Source organism: Balaenoptera ricei, chromosome 19 (assembly GCF_028023285.1).
Source record: "Balaenoptera ricei isolate mBalRic1 chromosome 19, mBalRic1.hap2, whole genome shotgun sequence".
NCBI lineage: Eukaryota > Metazoa > Chordata > Mammalia > Artiodactyla > Balaenopteridae > Balaenoptera > Balaenoptera ricei.
The window spans coordinates 56,172,228-56,190,019 of record NC_082657.1 but is presented as its reverse complement, the minus strand read 5'-3'; the positions used below and the strand labels follow the sequence as shown (position 1 = coordinate 56,190,019).

General features: G+C 41.8%; 1 protein-coding gene across 1 annotated transcript; it reads right to left on the bottom strand.

Annotated features, from left to right (window-relative positions):
- Window positions 1-8,211: 8,211 nt before the first annotated feature.
- Window positions 8,212-17,406, bottom strand: DYNLRB2 (dynein light chain roadblock-type 2). The gene is made up of 4 exons (XM_059904000.1): window positions 17,300-17,406; window positions 14,955-15,030; window positions 9,291-9,458; window positions 8,212-8,460 (listed from the first exon to the last, which is right to left on the bottom strand). The coding sequence occupies exons 1-4, from the start codon at window positions 17,300-17,302 to the stop codon at window positions 8,417-8,419; spliced, it is 291 nt and encodes a 96-aa protein (XP_059759983.1). The 5' UTR covers window positions 17,303-17,406; the 3' UTR covers window positions 8,212-8,416.
- Between the last annotated feature and the right edge of the window lie 386 nt (window positions 17,407-17,792).

Below are 17,792 nucleotides of genomic sequence, written 5' to 3'. Positions count from 1 at the left end.
AAGACCACTGGCCTAGATTATGCCTCACTTTACACTTCCTTACGCCCAGATTGCTCTTTCCTTCCCCATAACTTTGTAAACCCCTCTTCCGCCTTTAATATCCAGCTCAGGTATGTTTGCTTGAATGCCGCTTTTCTTAAACACCAAGCCTTTATCAGTCCTTTATCTGCATGACATTGGCACCGGCCCTCACGTGTACTTCTTTGGTCGCTATTATCTCACTGTGTTGAAAATGTATTCTTTGCACACCTATCTCCGTTCTATGCTAGGAGCTCCTTGGGGGCAGGGATGATGTCACCTGTGTCTGCTCCTGGGCAGAGTCATTACTGGTTACATGCTTGCAGAACGGAGCACGACCTGGTTAATGGTTCCCTGATTAAGAAACACACCTTCTTTCAATTCTCAGATGGAGCCAGTATTTTTATTAATTTGAAATTTCATAAATGGTTATTCATCTCTGCTTGCATCTCCCAGAAATTGCTGGGCTTGGCAAGAGCAGGTAAACATGTTCAGATAACATCCTCTTTCCGCTCCTCCTGACATTACTGATGGTGTTGTGCATTTTTTTTTTTTTTCCTTTCCTGGAGACACTAGACATTCACTTTCCCCCCTGCGTCCCTGAGATAGGATCAAATACCCAACCGAAAGGCTCAGAGTTTGTGAACAACTTAAAGTTCATGTTGGATAAAGGATCTGGCTGACAGCACCATTTGGGGCATTGTAATCTGATGAGGCTAGCGCCAGCCCAGTCCCCAAAGGGTGGGACCTGCTGACACAGGCCTCCCATCCATGCTCCACAAAGGGTGCAGCTGTGAATCCTGGGACCTATTCTCGGAAGCTGGGCCTTCTGCTTTCCTGGCATTGACGGGGGTCGGCGGGGGCAGGTATTTCCCTGGAGCTGTTCAGGAAGCAGAAAGTTGTGCAGGAACAGATGCAGAAGGAGGCCCATGACAGTCAGTGAGCTGCTTTAATTCATCCTACAATCTGAATGGAGAAGTCTTAAAGCTTCTAATTGGTCAGAATCCTGTCTTGAGTGTTCTTGGAGGATGTAGCTACTAACTATGTCCACTTCAAAGGCGCTCATTAACTTGATGGACCCCTTTGCAACCAGTCGCATGATCCAGGGAACAGTGTTTCTAAAATAGGGCCTGGGTGGGAATAGAGATGTTGACTACCCCACAAACTGAGTACCTACCCTGTGCCAGATTTTCTGCCAGGCACTTGGGTAGGGGTAAGAATAAGGTAGTTTGTGTCCTTAAGCCTAACGAGACTGCCAAATGCATAACTTCTCTTGACTGGATTGTTGAGTCAATGCAGCCAGTTGCTACAGACCAGAAAATCAGTCTGATGGATTGAATTGATCCATCAATCCAGACTAAATAGAAAAGCTGGTTATATGTGTAGGCAGGGTGGGGAGGGGAAGGAAGGAATGGTTCAAACAGGTTAGAAATGTGGACAGAATGGGAGGGGGATTAAGCATAGTACAAAGCAGGTTTCTGTTTAGACACAATGGGAGGGGGATAAAACATAGGCTTGAGGAACATACAAAACAGTAGTTGCATTCTTGATGGGGAGATTGGTCCTATGAGCAATTCCTGATATGATGACATTGCATGAATGGGATGGTAGTCTGACATCCTATAGACCAGATGGATGGCTGATTGTTGGGGATTTGAGGGGTTTGGTGAAAGAATTAGGAGTAATTGATCTGATGAACCCCATGGAATATTGTTAAATGTGAACACTGTGACACTGATCATATTTATAACAATAACCTAATTGCTGTGATGGTCCTCTCCCAGCACTTACTGGTTCTCTAGGTAGTACTGATGATGTGATGATGATAATAGCAACTCCCCTTTGTTGAACATCTACTAAGTGTCAGGGGCTTTATATAATTTCTTCTTGTCTCCCAACAACCCGCCATGTAGAAGCTATGGGAAGGATTCTAAGGTTCAGAGATGTTAATTTCCTTGTCATGTATCTGCTGAGTCAGCAACGTAGGCAACATGTGTGCCCCAGTCAAGAATTGGGGTTTCGGTGCCTCCTCTGACACTTAACACTTGCTTGAACTTAGGCAAGCTGTGAAACTCCTCTAAGATGTGGTGTTCCTGTCTGTAAATTGCGGCTGTTGTGAAAATCCAAAGTGCCTGTCACATGGTAAGTAATCAACAAAGGTCAGCAGCTGCTGCTGTTCTTTTCGTTTCTTTTCTTCCTCTTCTTCTTTTTCTTTCTCTTCTTCTAAAAGGAATAACATAAATAGTAGTTTTATTATTACTATTATTATTAATTATTAATTATTGATGGCAGGGCTGGCTACCAGACAGTCTGGCTACAAAACAGCATCCTTCCTTCAGCACCACGCTGCCTTCTGGGAGCAAGGGGATGGTAGGTTGTCAGGTGAATCTGTACCTTACTTCTTTATTCCTTTTGTCTCTCTTATGACTCTCGGCCACTTCAGATACTCCAGGCCACCCAGAGAGGTGCTTTGGGAATGTATCTGCCTAGAGTCCGGGTGGCCTGTTCTCTTTCCAGCCAGTGACAGAGGCAGAGGCCACTTTCCAGGTGGGAATGAACTGGAGTGCCTGCTGCCCAGTTAGAGGGGTATGTCAGTGCCACACTCCCACCCAGAGCTCTGCCTCCTGGGGTGTCCAGCAGTGGCCTCTCCCCCTGTATTGCTAAAGCCATGGGGCACGTTTTGAAGCAGGGGAGTGAGAGACCACAAAACATCTGTTCAGGGCCTCTGATTAATACGCACTTTCGGGGGGTTACTGGGCTCCTTGACCATGTCTGATTAAAGCAGCCGGGGGCGACCCAAATATAGCCCCAAAATGTTAGCTAAGGACTTCTTCGTTTCAGGCAACAGATAAAACTCACTCTGGTAGTGTACACAAAGAGGAACACTGTGTTGAAGGCATTAGAGGAGTTTCATAAACCCAAGGGTAAAAATACAGTTGAGGACCTCGAAGGTTGCCGGGAACCCATGGCATGAACACTGTACTGTACTCTCACTCTCGTTATGATGCACAACTGCTACATTTCTTCCTTCCAAGAGGCTCTCTCTGCTACCCCTCTGGGAAAAATATGGCCTCCGCAACGCCCCTGCCTTTGTGCACAGGTCCAGCCACGTGGAAACTTCCTCTCTGACTCTCTTTCAAATCTAAATACCAAGGAAGCATCTCTCATTGGCCTCGTCTGGTCAGGTCACCACCGACAAGCTTGATAGAGTTGCATGCAGATATTAAGAAAAATCAATATAAACCCTAGATAGGAACGTGGCAATGCTTTTTTTTTTAAAAATGGGCCTCTGTCCCTTCACTCTTATTTAAAAAAAAATTCTAGAGCATAGTTGATTTACAATGTTGCATTAATTTCTGCTGTACAGCAAAGTGAATCAGTTATACATATACATATACCCACTCTTTTTTAGGTTCTTTTTCCATATAGGTCATTACAGAGTACTGAGAAGGGTTCCCTGTGCTATACAGTAGGTCCTTATTAGTTATTTATTTTATATATATTAGTGTGTATATGTCAATCCCAGTCTCCCAATTTATCCCTCCCCGCTGCCCCGTGGCAATGCTTATTAAATGATAACTAAAGGAATTAGACAAAAGTGTGAACCCAGCAGGATTATAACTCTTTAAATCCATTTTTACGTATGGTTAAAGAGTAGAAGAGGCCACAGTGAGATGTGTTACAGTGACTTATATTCTGGTAAACTTGGTTTATTTGGCCGCTATTGCTATAGTTAATCATAATAATTGGCACCTATGCTGTACCGTATAGCTCAGGAGGCAAGGCCACTGTGGGCGGGCGTTCTTCACGTTTGTAGGTGAGTAAACTGAGGGTCAGAGAAGTTGGGGATCCTGCTAACAAATAAGTAGAGTCAGACTGTAGATCTCGTGATCTTTCAACGGCACCGTCTTTACATCTCATGGTGTAAAGTTGACCAAAGAAAGAGAATTTGAAAACCATTTCTGCACGCAGCAGGAATGTTCAAGGTTGAGGGCATCAAGAGAGGGAGTCCTGAGGTCATGTATGGTGAAGGGAAGAAGGAGAGGAGGTTTCCCAGAGTCAGAACCCAGGAGGAAGTAAGAAGGTTGAGTCTTTTTTTCTCTGTGTTCAAGGTGTGGCTGAGCGTATGGCCCACCCAACCCTCTGCGTCACATCTTGCCTAAGAAATATACAGAAAAATGTTACTGACCTGAAATCTTCCAGATCCTAAAAATATCCGGAACTTCCCTGGGGATGCCTGAGCTTCCGTTACTAGAGATGGTTTCATATTAAGGGGGGAGTCTAGACCTAGGATTTCCTAGGATTTGAAATACCACTTTATTTTTTGTCAAGACTCCTCATTGGAGATGCTTTCACCACTCTGAAAGCTCTGTTATGGCCCCAAACATGATCTACTTTTTCTTCCAATGGGGAACGTAAGACTAAGTATTGCTTGACTGAGTGACTATCTCTGGCTATCTTTTCCTGTTCAAGGGCATATATTACGTATTTTCTAAATTCAGAAGAGTGAGGGTATTTCCCCCATGTCAAAGACGTATTGGGGATAATTGTAATTTTTCAAAGACCAAGAGAGGGTGAGGGGGAGGAGAATCCAAGTCTTAGTCTATGGTGATTTTTGCTTTGGAAGAGGTGATCTAGCTCAAAAGCCAGAATGTAACCAGTGAAAGTGGCTTTGAGAGGCAGGCACCTGCTGGAGCTTTGGGCAGGCTCCCGCTCATCCCCTTCTCAGATGGTCCTGCTGTTCAGTGATGAAGATTTGGGAGCTCGTAATGCTAATGATGTGTAAATGCATTTCAGTTATTTTATTAAGCTGGTCTTTCCAGGTTAATTCTCATTAATATTGATGGTTGGGATATGTTCCCCCAGAGAGTCTGCAAATAGCTCTCCTATTGTTCAGGTAAAATTTATAGCAATTTGGACTAAGGGGAGGCACCAGTGAGTCCAGGCTTGTACTTCTCATAGGAAATGAAAACTTTATCAATGGTTTTGTATGAGTGTGGCTCTTTAGTCTATAGATCCAGGCATCTTTTAGTTTTTTTTAATAAGAGTTAATTTACTGTGCTGTTAGGAATCCAAGGGGAATGTGAATGCCTCTGTGCTGGAAGGCAGAGAGGGGTGATTCAGATTCCCCAAGATTATATCCTCCTCTGTTGTCATTGGCTTTGGCAAGTTCTATACCACAGTCTCGGCCTCTAGCAAAGGGTTACTGTTTCCTCTGGATGCAAAAGTGCAGGCAGGACCACAGCAGAGTTCCCTGCCAAGTGGGATGGAAGGGTCTCCTTGCACAAAAGAGCCCACACAGAGCCCTGGCACTTAAAGCAGTGGCATCTGCACCTGCCAGAGGTTTCCCACTGCTACATCTCAAATGGGGCTTGAAATTTCTGGCTGGGCCAGGAGGAAGGAAGTGGCTTTACCACTCAGCCATGCGTCTGCTGATGAGCTCTGGGTAGGCTGGGGAACAATGGGGAGATGACAGATTTAGGGATTGGAATCAAATGTTACCTCTGGTACATTTTAAAACAATGAGCTAATCTCTACGTCCTCAAAACAGTTTTTTTCTGGAGGGTATGGGGGGGGTCTCACAAGAGCATGAGCCCCCTGATAAGATCATGAGCACCAATTCCAGAGGCTTGACCAGTTCAGTACAAACTGACATACTTGATTCCTGAAAAACACTGGACGCCAGGCTCAGGTGAAATCCTCACCTGTAAAACCAAGGAGTCAGATAGATGATATCAGTGATCCTCTCCCTCAGTAGTGCATTTCCTTGCTGCTTGGCTTCTAACAAGATGTTGTTTATTTTGGAAATTGTCAGCACACATAGAAGCTGTGCCTGGGCGAGTGGGTATTCTGGTACCCAGACCTCACTGGCTGAAGGATGAGGTTGGGTCCATGGTGGTACGTCTGGTCTCTGAGTCATGACATAAGGAAGGGGAAGCACTCACCTGTGACCAAGTCCTGCTCTTGGGCTGAATTTCCTCTATAATTACAGGCTGCATCTGGGTCCAATCAGGAGGGGCTCAAGGAGGCTGCGGAGCAGATGACCCTGGGGACTCCAGGGAGAACAAACACAAATTCGATACCACCTAGAGGGGGAGGATAGAACACAGGGGTTCTAACAACAGCTGAACAGCTCGAGACGTGACAACCAAACGCAATATGTTACCCTTGATAGACTCCTGGATTAAAAAAAATAGCTATAAAGGACATTATTGGGACCACTGAGGAAATTCGAACATGACTATATTAGATGCTATTATTGTATCAATAATAAATTTCTTAAGTAGGAAATTGGGGTTATGGGTGTTTTTTATATACATACATATATATATATATATATATATATATATATATATATATATATATATACGGGAGGGAGGGAGAGACATGAAGCAAATGTTGTAAAATATTGAGTTGGTGAATGTGGGTGAAGCTTATGTGGGTGTTCATTCTCTCCTCTTCTGCCACTTTGAAGTTTTTTAAAACAAAAAGTGTGGGGGAAATGCTCGGAAGTCTAATACGTGCTATAGTATAGGCTCTCCATCCTGCGATCTCTTTGATGTTTATTCATCCCACTTTTTTTAGAAGAACTCACTTCTGCTGTAATTTAAGCTCATTTCCTCATTTGTTCTGTTCTCTCCGGAGACAGACACAGCATCCTCCTTGTAAATCTAGGGCTCAGCTGGCTTGATGATGTGGGGGAACCCCAGGGCTGTTCCCGGATGGAACTTGTATTTATGTGTGTCTTGGGCTACTCTCCTCACCACCCCAGTAAGACCCACTGTTCTGTAACCGCAGTGGATCTCAGCCTGGAGCCGCACTGCAAATACCTGGAGAGCATTTTCAGAGTATATTCATGTGGGTCCCACTTTCCAGGGGCACTGAGATCTGCAGTGGGGTGCAGACGTCTGTTGCGTGGATAGGATTGACTCTTTGGCTTCGGCCACCATGGTCCCTTTCAGCCTTGGCCCATCTCCTCTACCATCACCACGTGGAGAGCAAACCCCTTTCACCTGAGGGATTTGCCTTGGCCCTTCTTTTCTGCCCAGACCACCGTCTGCTTGGGTTGGGTTATTGTAGCCTCCCAGGATGCAAGCTGGTGCCATGGCAGTGGCAGAACTAAACTTGTCCTGCACCATTCCTCACTCTTGGCTTGTTGTGGAGTTGTGGGAACTTAGGAGGAAGCGTCTGTGGACCCCCATGCAGGGTGACTTGTGCATCCTGACAAGGATCCTCCGGAAAAGGAGAGGACCAAGGCACAAAGGAGGAGAGGGGCTGCAGCTGTATCCATAATGTTTATTTTTTGGATGAATCTCAACAGCATTATGCTGAGTAAAAAAAGTCAATCTCAAAAGGCTACGTACTGTATAATTCCGTTTATATAACAACCATTTTGATATGACAAAATTACAGAAGTGGAGGACAGATTAGTGGGTGCCAGGGGTTGGGGGGTTGCTACAAAAGGGTACCACGAGGAGCTCGGGTGGTGATGGAAATGCTCTGTATCTAGGCTGAATCAGTGTCCATTTCCTGGTTGTGATATTGTACTATAGTTTCGAAAGATGTTGCCATGGGGGAAACTGGGTAGAGGGTACACAGGATATATGTTATTTCTTACAGTTTCACGTGAATCCTCAGTTATCTCAAAATAAAATGCTTAATTGGAAAAAAAAAAGGAGGATATAAGGCAAACATGGCAAAAGATTAACATCTATTCTATATGGGTTGTGGAAATCTGTTATATTTGTTCTATCATTTTCATTATGTTGAGAATGTTTGAAATATCTAGTAAGATAAACCCTCCGGAGTTCTCTAGGCAGCTTTTGACGTGTGCATCCTTCCTCAGGACCCGCTCCTGGTCCCCTCAGGCTGGTGTGATGGAAGGACAGGCCTGAGGAGTTTCGCAGGGGGCAGTACTGACCCAACTGAGAACTGCGCTCTTGACTTCTTACGGCCCTCGTTTAAGCTGGGAAAGCACCTGTAGCTCCTTGAGGGCTGGGACGCCCTGCTTCCCTCCTGGCCCCACTCTGCTCCACTGAAACTCCCTGGCATGTCAGCGAAATGGGCAGAATCACACTTCTATTCTAATTCTTGGTGGCCATTACTTCTAGACGAAAAGAACTGTCTCCAGGAAGGCTGTCTTCTCACTAGAATTCTTTGGTTTTGTGTATCGTAAAAAAAATGAGGCATACATACCAGAATTTATTTATTATATAGCTAAATCACAAATTTACAATACATTAAAAACGGACTAAATGAGACATGTAGAAGAGTTTAAATGTAAAAATAGAAAGGAATGTCCAAAAGATCATTTAGATTGGATTATAATCTTAGGAATCTTTAAAGAGTGAAATGTTTTCAGCCTGGCGTCCCAGCACAGAACTTGTCCATTGCAGGTCTATTCACATGGATTTTGAATGACAATCAGAAGATATTCCTTATCTGTGGAGAGAGATGGACAAAGTTAATCCACCCTAAAAATTAAATTTAATAAATGAATACTTCAGCTAATCTGCTTTTCTCTTCAACACATCACTTGGACCTTGTGTAGACCAGTGGGCTCCCAGCACATCAGAATCACCTGTTGAGCTTTCAGAAAATACCATTACCTGGGGCCAAGCCCCAGAGATTCTGTATTTATTGGTCTGGGATAGAGTCCCAGGTATCAGTAATTTTTTTTTAAGCTCTCCATGTGATTCTAATGTGCAGCTTGGGTGAGAACACAGGTGTAGGGAAAGCTTCATTTAGTTTGGGGGTAACTCTGATTTTACAGTTGTACTACAGCGAAGTTTGTTCTAGACTAGATTTAGGAACATGAGTCCTGTTTTACACTGACATCCACTAAAACTGTGAATGTACCTCCTTCAAGGAAAGAAGTATTTCTGTGGCTGCTGTCTTTTGATAGCCCCAGTGAATGTGCTCTACTCCAGGGAAGGTCTAAGACCCTACAGACCTTTGATCTGCCCTCTTCGTTATCCCCTGGACAGGAGACATTTCTCCCACTCTTCAGAAAGTCTGTGTGCTAAGTTCACATAACAGGAAACCTACACGTCCTAAATGTTTTGATTACTAACAACAAAAACAAATGGGCAAAATTCAATGTCTTTACTAATTTCACGGAATTTTCACATTCAGACTTCTTCATTTTGTAATTGAAGAGCATTATGTGTCATATTGCATGTTGAAATCCACACTCCCCGTTCTTTGAGAGAAAGCTTTTATACAGTGAAGTAGAAAGATGCCTTAAATAATGAAAAGAAATGCCAAATTACCTGGAGCTACCATAATTTCATGTTTCTTTGATCTGATCCTAAGAAAAGTTAGGTCGTTCTGAGGATCAATGTCACGAACTGTGCTCTTGGCTTTCACGGTCAGCTGATGAAGGAGACCTGCATATTGAACTGTTGTCGAGTTGTCCAAGGTCGTTCGGATGGGAATGCCTGGTACGAGATTTAATTTGGGGTTAAACATTTTTTGTTTTGATTTTAAAAGTAATATGTGCATCGTAGAAATACTGGAAAATACTGTCATTGTAAAAAGGAAGAAAAAGTGATGGCTCATATCACTCAAAGGTAACAATTTTATTTCCTTCCAATCGTTTTGCCATTACGTGGATTTTAAAATTTAGTTGCATCAAACTATAATTACATATTTGACTGTTGCTTTTTTCTTCATTTAAATTATAGCATACAAGCTGTCCTTGTTGATGATGCCATCAACGTTATTTTTAATGGCTGTAGACTTTACTATTTTTTTGAATATATCATAATATAATCAACTCCCTACTGTTGGATTGTTAGGTAGTGTGTTTTTGTTTTTGTAGCTAATGGTGATGAACATTTTTGTACACAAGTCTTCTGGAAGTTGTTAATTGATTATTTCAGTACTAAGTTAACATATTACTATACGAAATGCATTCCCCTAAGCATCCTGTCTACGGTGAGTCCACTGTGAAATGCTTGGTCTGTGACATGGTGCTAGTTTCTCCCCTGAGGCCAGAAATAGAAAGGGGATGTCACTGCACATGCTAGAGGGTATATCAAAAGGGATTTTCAAAATTTCTTCGTAACTTCCTCATACGGTATTTTGCAAACCTTAATTTTTATGCTAGAAAATACAGCAACCAAGACTCTGCAGTTCGGCTGGGCATTCCCTGGTTTGCACTCACTCTTGGTTTAAGCGTGATTAAATTTGGCTACTTGTGTGCTCTATTGTTTCATTATATGAGTTTAAAACAGAAGCTATTAATTTAACTGGAAAAATCTAGCCAGACGAGTATGCAAGTATAATTCAATTCGGTTCATATCAATCCAGCTCCATTCAGGTCACTCAGCGCTTATTATGGAACAGGTGCTGTGCTCGGTATTTTACATACACTATGTCTAATCAGAACCGGCCTTCATATTATTTTGAAAACTACCAGATCAACCAGGGAATTCCAGGGATTTGATTTGCAAATGTGCCTTGCGTTTAGGGAGACATATGAAGGTGAATTTGGGATCACTGTCAAGTTCCTCAGGAACCTGAATTAAGGCCAATCAATAAAAAAGGCCGACGTGGCTCTCTTGGTTTTTCCCTCAGAGAATGTAGCTCCAGAAACTGGTAAACAAGATGAGCGCTTCTAACTTGGGATTTTACCTGTTTTTCATGAAACTCTTTGAGAGCCTCAACTCTGACTTTGGAACAGACTAATTTCTTTTTAAGAAAACCATTCTCTCCAGAGTAAGTCTTGCCAAAGAAGGCAACAACAGTATTTACAGGAAAACCTATTTAAGTAAGGTTTTATAGAAAACGTGTTAATTTCTGTATTATTGTTTCTTGGCCACTTTTTCTCCAGAAGTCAGTTCTGTCTTTTACAACTGATGAACCATCACAAGGCATGTGTCTTTAACAAGCAGGAAACTGAAGTATAGCAAGCACTCAACCTTTCAAGGGCACTTTTTGACCAGTTTTATTTTGCATCATGAAGAGCGACTACCTACAAAGTCTGCATTGCTCAGTGTCAAAAAAGAAATACAACCAGAATAAATTATTTAAACTGTAGATGACAGGATTATGAATCAGATACTCAGGCCTACTTAGTCAGTCTATTCATGATCCAAGTCAATAAATAAAAGAGCTAGCCTTTCTGAATAGTAAGTGCACACCGTGGAAACTCTTGGGAGTTTTTCATATCCACTGTAGACCCTTGGGAAAAAAAAAATCAATCAACAAATATTTATTGAGTTCTTACTTGAGACTATGTGAGGTAATTAAAAAATAATTTATTAGGAAGTAACTTTAGCACATGGTATAAAATTCACCCACTTCCCCTTCTGAGAGGTAACCACTGTTCTCAGTTTCTTTGGTGTCCTTGCAGAGATATTCTAAGTCTATTCCAGTATGTTTGTGTTTGTATTCTTTAACTGTATCATTTTCTATTCTGTACCTTAACTTTTTTCTTTTAATACACTCGGGAAGTTGTTCCATTCAGTCCGCGTAAGGCTAGGTCATTCATGTTAATGTCTGTGTAATGTGACTGTTGAATGGATGCTTTGTAATACATGTAACTAATATATCTTCCTGACAGGCATTTGGGCTGTTCCCAATTTTTGATTTTTATAAACAAGGCTACAGAATATGTCTGTGTGCATGCCATTTTACATTTGTATATATGTGTAGGATAAATTCTTAAAATGTAACTTCTAGAACAAAGAGTATATATTCTATATTCCTGAACGTATGACACTACTTTAAAATATGACTCTTCATGGTCCCAGTAAGCTGGCATTCTTCAACTGTACATTTGGTTGATAGATTATATTTCAAAAATAAAAGGAATTGGCTGGATGGCTGATAAAACCTAATGAAACTCAAATGATGGATTGTTAGAAATGTCAAGAATATTTAAAATTAAGAGTCTGCAGAAATCAGGCTTATATACATAAGAATATATGACAGATATGACTGTCTGGGAAACAAATATACATGTTCACCAGTATCTAGTTCTGTGATCAGTACTGCAATATTATAAACAATGAATTATTTTGTAAATGGGAAACCAATGTTCACAAAGAATCTAACAAAAACCTATACTCCTCAGCATTGGGCTAAATTGGTAAGTCCACTTTACTGTCATGAATAAGAAGTCTATGTTTCAATAATAGTGAAACCAAAGGACACTATTTAACATGGCAGAGGATGAGATCTAAATGGATAAACGTGGTAGAAGGCCTACCTAGCCACAATTAAAACCTAAAAATTTGTTAAAATGATTTGCCTAGAATTAGTGGACCAAAGCCATTGGTACAGAACAAGAACACATAAACGCCAGCTTAGTTAAATATTTTCGGTGTTAAATTTCATGGGGCTTCTGAAAGCTGCAAAGCTGCACTGTGATAAATGGCACTTTCGTCTAAAATTGAGTAGCCTGTTGAGATGGAGTATTTCATTTCATTCTGGTCGCACAACTCATACCGTATGCTATTAGTAAACATCCTTGTCATATAGTCTGGTTGTTAATAATCTGACCATAAAAATAAGCCCCTCATTTATATTTTTGGGAAAAAGGTTAATTTGGCTTTCAGAAAAGTGCCCTGAATCCTAACACAACCTTATTCTAGTAGAGGTTAATTAGAAGTTAATGGGTATTAAAACTAGTATTTTGTTGCCTTTGGATGAGAAAAGTGTTAATTGAGAGACCTCAGGAAAATAAAAGTCATTTTTAATTCTACCACTCAGAGATAATCACCGTAACATATCCCTGCCTTTTCTTCCATATTTCAGTGTGTATGTCTGCCTGGCCGTATTTAGGATTAGAAGATGCTGGCTACTGCTTCGTTTCCTGCTTTTTTTCATCTAATATTGTGAGTAGTTTTTCATGACTCTAAATATTCTTCAACATTTTAAATAGAGTAATGGTTCACTGAGTAAATATTACATAATTTAAAAATTTCCCTACTGTTGGGATTTATGTACTTGTCTGTTTATTTATTGCTATTATGTATGATGCCTCCATAATATCCTTTGCACCTAAATCTTTCCTTCATCACTTCTTGAACAAATTTCTAGGAGTGGAATTACCGATCATAAGGTATGGATATTTTTCAGACATTTGATGCATATTGCCAGGATTATGTGCTTTAGACTAAGTCTTCCAAAGTAACACATTAGATACATTGTCCAGGGTGTCACAGGTGAATGCATCTGGACTGGGTTGGATAGTGTCCCCTCCAAAATTCAAGCCCACCCTAAACCTCAGAATGTGACATTATTTGGAAATAGAGTCTTTGAAGATGTAATTAGTTAAAATGAGGTCATACTGGATCCAGTGTGGTCATACTGGATCAGTCCAACGACGGGTCCTTATAAGAAGAGAAAACAGAGCACAGAGAGGAGAACGTACACAATGATGGAGGCAGAGACTGGAGTGATGCACCTACAGACCAGTCAACAGCAAGGATCGCTGGAAATCACCAGAAGCTGGGCAGAGGCAAGGAAGGATCCTCCTGTGGAGCCTCTGAAGAGAGCCTGGACCCACTGACACTTTGATTTCAATTTCTGGCCTTCCAGAACTGAGAGAAAATACACGTCTAATCTTTTTTAAGCCACTAAGTGTGTGGTGCTTTGTTATGGCAGCCAAAGAAAACAAATAAAGCATCTCTGTGAAGTCACACAAATAACCCATCTTAGGGGGGTGTGGCAGAGTTTATGCAAATGCCTGAAACTAAAATCAGTTCAACCAGAACCACGGACTTGGGCTGGACCGCTTCCTGGAAATATGAGGCATAGCTCTTGACTGTCCTGTAGGCTGATGTTAAATCCTCTCCCTCCTGATCACTCAAGCTGGGTGAATTTATTATATTCATTTGGCACTGAGTTTATTAAAATTTTATTTTATTATTTTGTAAAACACATCAAATGTTTTATCTGTACAAATAAATTAAAAATTCCCACATTCACAGAACTATTTAATTACAATTCTGTTAAGTGTTAGGTATTGTGCCAGGCACTTGACAAGTATTATTTCACTTAATTGTCACAGTCACCAGTAAAGTAGGTTATTTTGCATTTTTAATGATAAGGGATTGAAGTTTAGAGTTTAAACAGACTTTCAGTGGGTAGTTGCTCACTAAATATTTATTGATGGATTTGCTCCAGAATAATGATTAGCTATGAGAGTCTGTTGCCAAGCACTGAGCTGGCAATGTACCAAATCCATGGTTGTACCATGGACTATGTGAAGTAGCTACTCTTATTTCAACTAGTGCTCTAGGGTTTGTGACACCTCTTGCCCTTGCAAATGCCTGAATCAGCAATGAAGCCAGCAGAAGCCTTTAAGAGGCTGCCACCATAGCTGAGCGTGGAACAGTGTGCCAGAGAAAAGGCTTTGGGGGTTGTTAATAGGCAAGTCTCTGGTATAAGTCTACAGATTTCATAGGTGGAAACGTATTGGCCCTTCTTAAACTATAACCACAAAGACTATACTATAAATTACATTAAAATTAATTCTCAAAGATTTCATTAACTACGGTGAAGGAACAATTTCTTTTAAAAATGAAGATTGAAACTCTGTACGCTTTATAATGTTAAAACGAAAGCAAACTGCCAACAACGGTATTCTTTCTATCTTCAATATAATAGTTTTATTGATACTCCTGAAATGTTAGAAGAGAGTTACCAAAGCTTTAAAAATTAGACAATGTGCAGCATTTCTTAGGAATATATAGGTGTTTTTATGCATGTCTTATTAATATTTATCTCCCTACCTCTTAGCAGAGTTCTTGGCATGTAATTAATAGATACTCAATAGATGTTTGATGAGTAAATGCTCTAGCTAAAATATACAAGATATACTTTTGATTTAAAATTCCAAGATGTTTGCCTAAGGTTTCACACAACAAACAGGCTCTTGGTTGGCTTCTGCCTGTCAAGAAGGCAGCCTGTGAGGTGTTTACCTTCTGCATTTACAACCATCGTTCCTATAACCCCTTTATGGCTCTGGATCCTCTTTAGGGTTTCCTCCACCTCTGCCTGGAAGAGATCAGGAAGAAAATTAACCAAAGAGTCTTTGTGGTGACCCCAGTCCTAACTAGAGTAATGTTTTGAAAGACCCCTATTCTCCAATCTCCTTAAACTAAGATTTAGAAGCTCAGATTTTTGGAAGAGAGCTTTGAAATTGTCAGTTCCCAGATTTTTGGAAGAGAGCTTTGAAATTGTCAGGTCCCATATGCAAGCCTATGTAAGACCCTCTACGTACAACCCTGACAAATATCTTGGCTTGAACTCTTGTTGAGACAGAAAGCTTCTTGCCTCACAAGAGCTCACTCCATTTTTATTTGCCTCTATTTACTGGAAAAGTATCCTATGTTGTTGAACAGAAATCTGCTCCTGGTCATCTTTCATTCATTGATCTTTCTGTATTCAAGTGAAAAATCCCTTTTCTACATTATAGATTTAAAAAATATTTATAGAGCTATATCACTGCCTCCTTTTGTCTAAAAGCATCACTTGATGAGAAATCATATTCTCAGTCCTAAATGCCACCTAATTGGGAGTTCAGATGGTTAAATTCAAAATATTCTGTAAAAACAGTGTATTCCAGGATTCCAGGATTCTGTTGGTAACCACAGCCTGGATCTCAGTGCAAGCTGAACGTTCAACCATGAATGATTATGTTGGAATCCCACTACTGGGTTTTAAACTCAGCTTTCTGAATCACATGCATAGACTATATATATTGTACCAGTTTCTTTCCTTCTACAAATGCTAAAATCAATAATAATTTTTTCCAGCCTGCATATTTTCCATAACTGAGTAATCACTGGATATTCTGAATTCAAACAGTATTCTGCAGAGTCTCTTGATGAGGATTTATGATATATTTTTCTTTCCAGCATTGTAAAGGTGAACGTTATGTTGCTTTAGTCAAAAGACAGTTTTCTTTTGCCCCTAATGTGGGTGGGAGCACTTATTTCCTCTTTCCACCACTATAGCAGGTGTTTTCTAAATTTCAGGCATTCATGTACTAGATTTATAATTTTTGACGTTATGAATACCATCTATATTATTTACCCAGCACATTCTTAAAATTATTTCACTGCTAAAAGCTTAAATAAATGCATTTTAAAAGGAAATTATATATCACTACCACAAATGTAAATCTGGTATCATTTGTCATAGGCAGAAATAACCATAAAAACAAACCAAACAAAGAGAGAACATATTATTAAATTTTACCCAAATGAGAGCTCTGAGCCTGAGGTCTGCCCTTCAGGTGAAAAATCAAATCTACCAAAGGATAGTGGTATTAACGACCTAACAGTGCCAAAAACTTTCTCCTGGATATAGTCTAAAGGCTGGGGAGAAAAAAAAAAAAAAAAAGAAGAATAACTTTCTCTGATGTGATTCACTCTGTGGTTTTTGGTTTTCTGAGCCATCTTAAGTAGCAACTAATGTTTGCATCTCACGTTGGGAAACACTGAACTTAAAGCATAATAGCTGTACAGGGATCAATGACTTACTACATTTTTTTGCCATCTATAAGACAACGTCCACAGCTCCTTACAACCGCTGCCCTCGTTTTATCTTTTTCTGTTTTACTTCTCTCCCAAACGCCTCTCTCTGATCTTCCCGGCCTTTCCCTCTCTTTTCCCAGGTGTTTTCTCCTTTGGTGATTTTTGAGCCCCCCTTACAGTCTCTTAATTCCCATTGCCAATTCTCTTTTCATTCCTTTCTTAAAAAGAAACTCTTTGCTTTCACTTTGTTCTTTTTCAAACTTTCCTGTCTCCATTTTCCTTTTCTTCTCCTCCCCCTCCCATTCCTGCTGCCTCTTTATTTTCCTTTCTTCTCTCTCAATAACTCCTCCTTCTCCCCTCTCTCCATTTCCTTGTGCTCCTTGTCCGCTCTCTTTCTTCCCTCTCAGGGTGATTTTTCTCCTCTCCCTCGCGCCGCTTCCCTTTCAAACTTTCCTCGCTGTCGAGGAGATTTCTCATTCCCTTCATCATCCCCTCCGTATCTCTCTTCTCTTTCTCGATATCCTCCCTCCACAAGTATAACCCCTCAGAAGTCACCCCCCCCAGATATGTTTGCCCCAAGATAGCTTCCCCCATCTAGACATCTTCCCTCCCTCCACGGTTGCCCTCTGGTCCCTCCAGGGTCTCCGTGTCGCTCCTCCAAGAAGCTTCTGGAGCCCCCAGCCTTCGCCCCGGCTCCGGGCCCGGCCGGGCCTGGGTCGGCCCCGGGAGCCGGACAGCGAAGGTCCCCTGCCGGTCGCCGCCCTTGGAGCGGCGGGTCGATTTACCATTGCGCGGGCGGCGAGACTCTGAGCTCAGTCCGGTGCCACCGCTGCCCGGGATGTCAGCAACGCTGCCAGCCGTTGCTACGAGACAGGGGAGGAAGTGACCTCCCGGAAGCGTGCGTGGCCGCGCCTGCGTGCGCGCGGGTCGGGCCCCGCCGGGCAGGCTCTTCCGCCCCGAAGGGGCTTGACGCCTCCCGGCCGCCGTAGGCGGAGGCTGGGGACCGTGGCTCCGAGTGCTCACCTGGGGCGCGCCCGGCTCGCGGGCCGCTGGGCGTGAGGAGAGCTGAGGGGCTTAGGCCAGGCTCCGGGTCATTCGTTCGTCCTTTCACTCATTCATTCCTTGAGGTACGCGTTCGTGTAACCGCCACTTCCCCGTTCAAGAACGATTTATTGACCATCTACCACGTCCCGCCCTCTGGGCCTGTGGTACATTCTAGCGGGGGAGACAGACGAAATGCGACAAACGAAGCAATACTGTCCAAGTGTGATACGTGCT